Source organism: Blennius ocellaris (genome assembly GCF_963422515.1).
Source record: "Blennius ocellaris genome assembly, chromosome: 20".
Classification (NCBI taxonomy): domain Eukaryota; kingdom Metazoa; phylum Chordata; class Actinopteri; order Blenniiformes; family Blenniidae; genus Blennius; species Blennius ocellaris.
Genome location: NC_137669.1, coordinates 8117804 through 8126193, shown reverse-complemented (window position 1 = coordinate 8126193; position 8390 = coordinate 8117804). Strand labels below are relative to the sequence as shown.

General features: G+C 46.4%; 1 protein-coding gene across 1 annotated transcript; it reads right to left on the bottom strand.

Annotated features, from left to right (window-relative positions):
• Positions 1 to 1410: 1410 nt before the first annotated feature.
• On the bottom strand, positions 1411 to 7886 carry fam49al (family with sequence similarity 49 member A, like). The gene is made up of 8 exons (XM_080516004.1): positions 7787 to 7886; positions 5420 to 5556; positions 5228 to 5305; positions 4707 to 4823; positions 3620 to 3699; positions 3115 to 3241; positions 2046 to 2116; positions 1411 to 1966 (listed from the first exon to the last, which is right to left on the bottom strand). The coding sequence occupies exons 2-8, from the start codon at positions 5501 to 5503 to the stop codon at positions 1903 to 1905; spliced, it is 621 nt and encodes a 206-aa protein (XP_080372130.1). The 5' UTR covers positions 5504 to 5556; positions 7787 to 7886; the 3' UTR covers positions 1411 to 1902.
• Between the last annotated feature and the right edge of the window lie 504 nt (positions 7887 to 8390).

Here is an 8390-nt window from a genome sequence, read left to right as displayed (position 1 = left end):
GCCCCTTCCCCCACACCGTAGCATCCCTCCCCTCCCTCCGGTTCACTCGCCATTTATGAAGCTGAAGTTCTGAAACCTATGACTACGGCAAGTCCGATGGCCCAAGCCAAAACGCATGGTAACTCTGAGAGACAACACATACCCAATTTCAGCGTCACTGAACAATTAAAAATGAATAAAAACACCTTATTTACACGTTTTTCTGTCAGAACTTTTACAACATGCCATCTATGTATTTATACAGAATATGCTTGTGCACATACCCCTGTATAGAAAATATATTAGAAGATCAAATTAAGTTAGACTAAGGGCTATAGACATCCAAAGTACAGCACTTACTTTTAAATCGTTTTTATTAATTTTTTTTTTCTGTTGTTTTCACTTTATTATCCCACTTAGTGAATGGCTTCGACCTCACACTGGAAAAGGAAGAAGTCTCGGTGAATGCAGGCGTTTGACACTGGTTGTGATTTTTTATTTTTCCTTGAGGACCCAAGTGGGCCGCGTGGATGCCCGTTGAGAAAAGCCTCCCGTATTTACACGGGAACGTCTCGGCTCTCTCCGGAAAAAAAAACGTGTGTATGTGTGTCTGTGACTTCGCCTCCTGTCAGCTCGGGGCCGGTTCAAGTCCTCGCAAGAAGGTGGATGGACGACACCCCTCCGGCTCGCCCCCGGCCCGGTTCAGTGGCGTTATAAAAGCGTATAACCAATCAGCTTTGGCACTGGGTGAAGAGATTAAAGTGTGCTGTGGTTCGCTGGGGTTCTACGAGTGTCGCCAAACCTCGTTTCACGAAATGTGAACGCACAGATCTGAGATCGAGCCTATTTGATGTCCTGCGTTGGCGACAGCCAAATGATGCCTAACAAGCAATGACCGTGACCTCTGAACCACGTTAGCACCATGGAGAGAAAGACGGAGTGGACGACTTTGTTCAAGTAAAGCCAGACAAGTCACGAGATGCTTTTTTGTGCTGGAACATAAACAGCGTCGGGGCACATATGAGTGTATCAGTCTTTTTGTTGTTGTTGTTGTTGTTGTTGTGCCAAGGAAAAACCACATCTCCGGCAGGGAGGTTGGATGAGTGGGAAGAAAGAGGGCTCTCGTCACTTGTCTCCTCTCCTCCAGCTGCACCGAAACAGGCGGAAGCAAATCTCCGGAGGGAATCCATCACATTGCTTCACGGTCCGCCCGAACGGTGAGGGATCGGTGCAGCTGGGGGCGACGGAGAGGCCGCGGCGCGCCTGCATGGCTGGAAGCCCCTCCAGTTCAGCCGTGTGTGTGTGTGTGTGTGTGTGTGTGTGTGTGTGTGTGTGTGTGTGTGTGTGTGTGTGTGTGTGTGTGTGTGTGTGTGTGTGTGTGTGTGTGTGTGTGTGTGTGTGTGTGTGTGTGTGTGTGTGTGAAAGGGAGGGACACAGGAAAGTATCAGGGAACCAGTTTTGGGGTCAGATTTCAGGGGAGAGGAGATGGCATTGTTTTCAAAGTGTGTGCAAAAATACTTGTCAGACTACTGCTGCAACATGAACCCTTCTTCTTCTTCTTTTTTTTCTCCATTTTCAGTTTGGTTCTGACTGTAAATCCTCCAATATAGCTTCTTCTCTTAACCCTACCAACTCTTCATCTGCTGCTTGAGTTTCGCTTCTTTTAATATATATCTATAATCTTCTTTTCTGGCTTTTTTTTCTCTTTTATTACTTTACAAAATGAGAGACAGAATGATGGACAGCTGACAATATATATAATTATTTTTCTCTTAGTATCATCAGGTCGCTCTTAACCTGGAGATGAATTTCTTTGTTCGTTGTAAACAAACAGGTTTATCAGCCACAGGCGGTTGTTTCCTCCTCCTCTTCCTCCTTCTTCTCCTTCATTCTTCCTCTCTCTCCGTCACTCGCCTCGGTCTTTCATTGCAGGAGGGCCCTGATTTGTTTGGAGGTGCTGTCATCGTTTAGATGTCGTGTTGTATACCTGGAGAGAGAAGAAGCGTTGAGATGTCTCGCGTAGCGGCTTGGTCTCGAGGCGGACGCCTTGCTCTGGTTATACGCACCTCAGTGCATTCAGAAGTCCCTCCACACTGTTGGACGGTTGTTCTTTCAGCACCTTGATGCAGCCCTTCATCTGCACACCGCAAAACATTCAGGAAAGGTCAGCAGCTTTTCAAACACACATTTATTAAAGGCAAATTACTTCTCCGGGAAGCAGACATGCGTCTGCACTTTGAGGTGAAGAAACATTTTTTTTTTTTGTCTTCTCCAGGAGCTCAGGGAGATTGAATGTTTTATGTAATGGTATGAGGCGACCTCTAGTGGCCGCCGGAATTAGGACGGGAACAAGAAAGATGCATTATGCACAATTTGATAATTTCACCACACCGCTCAAACACACTAACTGTTTCCTGTAGTTTCTTGCAAGAAATATATAAATGCATACTGAAAATTCTTCAATTTGATGTACTCTTTGCAAAACCTATAATGAAAAAGCTGATGTTTTCTAAAGAAATTTTTTTTTAAAGTTCAATCCTGCCTGTTGTTTCTCAAATCACAAGATTTCTGACGCATGCATTTTTCCACAAACTCAAAAAACAATTAATCTTCTAATCATAATTAGTCTTCATTTTTACACTTTGCAAACCCAACTTGGGTTCAGATTGTGCACATTAAACTCATCAATGCTCGCCTGTTTAGCTTCCACCGTTCTGGTATCCAGCCCCTCTTTAGAGCAGAGAACAGTGTTGTGTCTGATTAAGCTTGTACTGCTCAGACAGGTTCACTTAAATGTACTTATAAAATAAAGCCTATTATTTCATCTGCGGACTCCCTCAGTAAGAATTAAACCATGAAAGCTTTTAGTGGCCAATCCAATTTAGATTGATTGATCTAATTTGAAAGTTTTCATGAGAACCATTGATCAGCTGTAACTAACTTATTCAATCAAGTTTGAATAAATCATCTTAGGACACTTGTTGAGAAGGTTTTTACTGATGATGGTGAAACACTGATGACTTTTGATCGTTGAGGTGTGTGAGAATGGTCCCACTGCTGTACTTTTAATAAGTCATATACAACCCAAATGATTGGGCCTGTGATTGTGTGCGTGTCACAGCGTGTTGGACTCACGTCGATTTTGGAGGTCTTGGCGAACGCTCCGACGGGGTGAACGTGGTCGTACAGGATGATGACGCCCACCATCACTCTCATGCAGAACAGCATGGTGTCTGTGTTGGTGAACCGACAGCGGTACTCCCTGTGAAGGAGACGGTCGCGGAGCAAAGTGATTACCCGAAGAGTCTTCAGTTAACGTTTGTTAAATTTAGAGCTGGCGAACAGTGGGACAGTGCGTCAGAGCAAGTACAAAAGGAGAGAGAACCAATTACTGACGGTGTTTCGTTCACAGAGACACACGTCGAATAAGGAAGATTGAATTGTCTTGAATTTGGCATGAAGGACTCTGCGAGTCAAACTCGTTCAGTCAATAGAATCGGGTTCTCACATGTGAGACTCTCTGAAAAGGCCTCTTAATTAAAACTTAATCCTCTGACCTTCGTCGAGAGCAAGAAGGAGATGGATTGAGGAAGAAGGGATTGAACTGGAAAAGGGAAAGGAAGTGTGATAGAGCACTCACGGGGTCTCCAGCATGACGCGGCACACACAGGCCATGGTGCTCAGGCAGTCCGTGGTGTCCTCTATGGGCAAGGTCTTATTCTAGGGAAAGACACAAGGGAGATTGGAGCAAAAGTGGACATTGTTTTCCATGGTGAGGACGTGTTCCTGCGCCATCTGGACAAAATGTTCCACCACAAGGTGGAGGCAAAGAGTCAGAGGCCTCTGAAGCCGCTCTGGTAAAAGGCACCCATCAGCAGCATGTCCTCTACATTTTGCATGAGTCCCAAAAGGATTTTCTCAGAGGTGTGTCCCATCAGGACGCACTACGGTGTAAAGTTAGCAAATGACTGCTCCCACCCTAACACGAGAACTGTGTTTTGACAGCGGAGGAACGGAGGCGGTGGAGAGATTTGATGCAGAGGGTGCCTGGGGAGACGGCTCGGATGTTTCACAGCTTAAACAGACGAGAAACCAGGACACGTTTAAAATGCTTCAGAATATTGCCTGTAATTTGCTTGTTGGTTCAGATTAAAAGGTTACGACCAAACCCTGGTCCAAAACCCTAACCCTAACCCAGGAACAGTGATGCATTTGCAGCGTCAGGCCAACGCCTCATAGGAAAGAGCCTTAATCACAATGTGCCGAAAAACGTTGTGTTGAGAATGTCAAAATGAGTTATGCCCTCATTAAGACCGGAAGCGCTGGCGCAGAAATAAATGGGATTCAAGAAGCAGCACTAAGTGGGGAAACACCATTCAGTTCGCAACCCCTCGTCGACACGCTCGGTTGTCATAGAAACGTGACGCTCCTCATGCCGTCACACTCGGTAGTCGCGGAAACGCATCGCCCCACAATTGGCGCCGGGCTTGCGCCGCGGTGGCGATAATAAGTGCGATAATGGACTGAACTAACAACAGTGCATCAATTTACAAATGCATAGTCTGGTCTCAGAGGGGAAGCAGCACTCTTAGACAAGGCAGCAGTTTGCAGTTGTATCTCAATGTCTAAACTTGATGCAGAAAGTTGGCAAAACAGTCTTGTATGAAGTTTACCCGACTCTAATCCTGTACTCCACGTACTAGATGTCGATCATTTGGAGGACGTACCTCTGAAACAAACTTGGTGGTGGCATTGCTCAGAGTCTTCAGCATTGGTGTTGCCTCTGCGTAGAAGAGGGACATTCGGTTGGCCATCTCGTTGTTCACCTCGTTCTCTGCTTCCAGCTGCAAAGCCACACACACACACACACACACACACACACACACACACACACACACACACACACACACACACACACACACACACACACACACGAGAAAGAAAACAGATGTCAAACATGGGAGGCTTAGCATTAGCATTAATCAGGAGCTGCACGAATCCAATCATCGCGTCTCGCATGCTGGCAAAATGAGTGTAATGATGAAGCCAATCCGGCTTCTAATTTGTGTACCTCCAATACCAGATGAAATATTGATTGTACATCTCTTTGTGTTGTTCGGAGGAAGGGAACACCTCCACTTGACTCATTAAAGATTAAAGAGCGAAAGTGAGGCCATGTTGCTTTGGCTCGACGTTTGATCACGTATGCAACAGCAACAACCGCCTGGGCCGGATCGCGTCTCCTCACCTGCTGGTTGTTCAGCCTGTTCCTACTTATAGTCCTCCTGTAGTAGCTGAAGTCGTTCTGAATGGCTGGATTTGTCATCTGCGTGGCGAGAGGAAAAAAGGTGGCGGGGCTTAAAGGTAGGTATTGATTTGCCGGTGCGATGCAGGTCGGTGTCGGAGGACTGTAATTACGCCGAGAAGTGATTCCTCCCACCTTCAGTTCATCAAAGCTGAGTGTGAAATGAAGGATCTCGGCGAACTGTTTGGCCAGGGCCTGCTCTCTCTCCAGGTGCTGCATGGGGGCGTAGGGCGGGCTCGTCAGCGCCTCCAGTAGACTGCGCAAGGCATTCTCTGCAAAGGAAACACATTTCTATGTCGGAAATTCCTTTTCTCCAGCTTTTTCTGGGGTGTTTTTTTTTTTTTTGATCCGACTACTGCAATTCTCTGAGATCCGGCCAGGATCATAAGACTCTTTCATGTCGTAAACTTGAAAACAAAATAAAACACAAATTTGGAGCAATACAAACAGATAAGAGGGTTTTGTCATCTCTTTCTGTGATAACGGGGGGTTTCCCTGTTGGATTCTGCACTTTTTTCACAGTAGGGGCGGACATCAAGCAGAATAGCAGACCTTTGGGCTCAGCGCCGCTGGTCAACCGGCTTTAACTTAAGCAAAAAAAAAAAAATTCACGCTGTGAAGCTCTACAAAGAAATCTTCATTCAACGACCTCCAGAAATTGTGGAGTGCTATGAGATTTCAGTATTTCTTTTAATATTTCCTGTAAAAGTTGAGAGGGCAGGTGGCTTCTAGAATCGCTCTTGGTGCAAAATACACCCCCATTACTCACACTGGTGCCGCTTTTAATGCACGGGAGACCCCCGCTAAGCTGCATTTGCATCTCTATTGCATGTAGGGTTATTAAACTCTACTAAGTGCAGCATGAGTCATCAGACATTTGGCGATATTTTACTGAAAGAGGAAAATTTGATGTGATTTTTGTTTTGTGAGTTGTTGGGCTGATAAATGCAGACGAATTTACATGAAATCAAGGGAATGAATTAACTTTCCATTCATGGGGTCTTTAATGCTTGGCTCAAGAGGGGAAAGTGGCTTTCACTCTTTATTTGTTTGCTGTTGTTGTCTAAGAAGAGAGCTCGTCTAACCCTGACAGACTCTTTTCGCCCCCTGTCACCACAGACGCTGGGATATTTCTCCCTCACACTAACTGAACGCATGTCTCTCGGGAGTATTGCACCGGACTGATCCCTCTGGCCAGCGCGTCAGTGGACATGCATATCCCCGGTGCTGCATGCAGTGTCGAACCAAGCCACTTTGCTGCTTTGCGGGATGAGACAAATGAGAAGGCCGAGCCGGACCCCCAGAGGTTCTACGTCGTAGTAATGCCTCCGCAGCAAATCCTCCCAAGGCCCCATCCCTTCCTCCGCATTAAAAATGTATAAGGGGCCTTCTATAAATACAACACTGAAGTGTTTCATCTAAAGGGCCAGGGCGTAAACCCCGGGGTCCCTCCTGCTGTGAGTGCAGCGCGGCCCCTAACCCCTCTGACAGCTTATCGTGACGGACGGCGTGAGGAGACGCCACAGCTGCTTGTTTGCTGGACACGTGGCTTCTTAGTCTCTTCCTTCAAGTGAAGGATGAAGCTTTAAACAAAAAAAAAAGGGGGGGAAAGGTGTTTAGATTTTACCCTGAGCCATTAGGCTTCGATCCTTTGTACCTCCGAGGTGGTGTTTTTGTACATCGATGCATTAGCGCTGATACATTATCATCAATTATTAGTCAGCCCCCGTTGTTTGGTAAGCTGAGAACACAATGTCCCTGAGATCAATGTATTATTGGAAGGCAAAGCAGAGGCGGCAGCACAACTCCATTTCTCTACTCATACTTCTCTCTCTCTCTCTCTCTCTCTCTCTCTCTCTCTCTCTCTCTCTCTCTCTCTCTCTCTCTCTCTGTCTCTCTATCTGCTGGACGAACATGTACTGTTTCCGTAGCAACGGCTGCCTGGCTGCCAGGTCAGGATGCTGCAGTGATGGCAGGGAGGACATGACGGCATACGAGTGAGTGTGTTACAGAACACTGTCAAACTCAAAGTGTACTGTAACCCCGCTCGCCTCATCCCACCCCCCCTCCACATGAACTCCCCCCGTCCTTATAGAAAAGCTGCATGCACCCCAGCAAGGGAGCTTTTTTTTTTTTCTTTCTTTCTTTCTTTTCCCCTCACAATGTTTGTCAGGAAGTGTGAACAGCACAGTCTGTCACATATAATCCCAGTCACACACCCTGTAACTGCTGTGTTGACATGCGGGAGTAATCTAAGACAAATCTGAGCGCGCTTATGCACTGCAAGAGCTGCAGATGACAATAAGAGCCCAGTCATTTCACACATGCTTGCCGCAAAGTGTGATAAACAAAGAGAGATGTGACAGCTTTTGCGGAAGGGGGACGGATGTTAGAAAAGCTTCTATAACCCACATCACACCTTGACCGACAGTTGCAGTAGTGCTGCTGCTGATAAGAACTTGTGTAAACCCCCCCCCCCCCCCCCCCCCCCCCCTCACTCACCCAGACGGAGAGAGAACTCGTAGAACCGCTTCAGCTTGGCCACCAGGGGGCAGACTGCGTTCCAGGCCTTCTCCTGGAGAGCCAGGTCGCCTGGGTTCTGGATGGCCTGTGGGCAAGGGAGACAAGCAGATGTTACTTTCCGAAAATGACTAAAAAAACCTTCGCATCTCCTCGCTGCGGACTCCCTTACAGCCACGTCCGACTTTAGTAAAAAAAAAAAAAACCTTTTCACTTTCTCCGAAACTCGAGATAGAAACGAGGTTGATTTTATCGTATCAATTGAATTCCTGACATTCTGGCTGGTTTGACCACTCAAACCTGGATCCGTCACGGTTTAACACAATGTGCCAGAGCAAGATAGCTTCAACATTCTTCGCCAAATCAACTGACACACAGGTACTTCTTATTGTTCACTTCGTACACACTTGTTTCCACCAACGTGAATGTTTAAAAACCACCTATGAATATCCATTTTGATGGTTACTAATTCATATCCTGAAACAGCAGGGCACTGCAGTGTTTAGCAGACACAAATGAGACGAGAGTGCGCAGTGCATTTAGATTTGAATTATATTTAGAAACTAAATGTCAGGTAATAAATAAT

What these genes read in the sequence shown, in the direction of transcription:
- fam49al (XM_080516004.1), bottom strand. Translation starts at nt 5,503, where the DNA reads ATGCAGCACCTGGAGAGAGAGCAGGCCCTGGCCAAACAGTTCGCCGAG. An exon ending in TCAGCTTTGATGAACTGAAG is followed by an intron (nt 5,306 to 5,419) that starts GTGGGAGGAATC and finishes CTCGCCACGCAG; the next exon opens with ATGACAAATCCAGCCATTCA. An exon ending in GGACTTCTGAATGCACTGAG is followed by an intron (nt 1,967 to 2,045) that starts GTGCGTATAACC and finishes TTCTCTCTCCAG; the next exon opens with GTATACAACACGACATCTAA.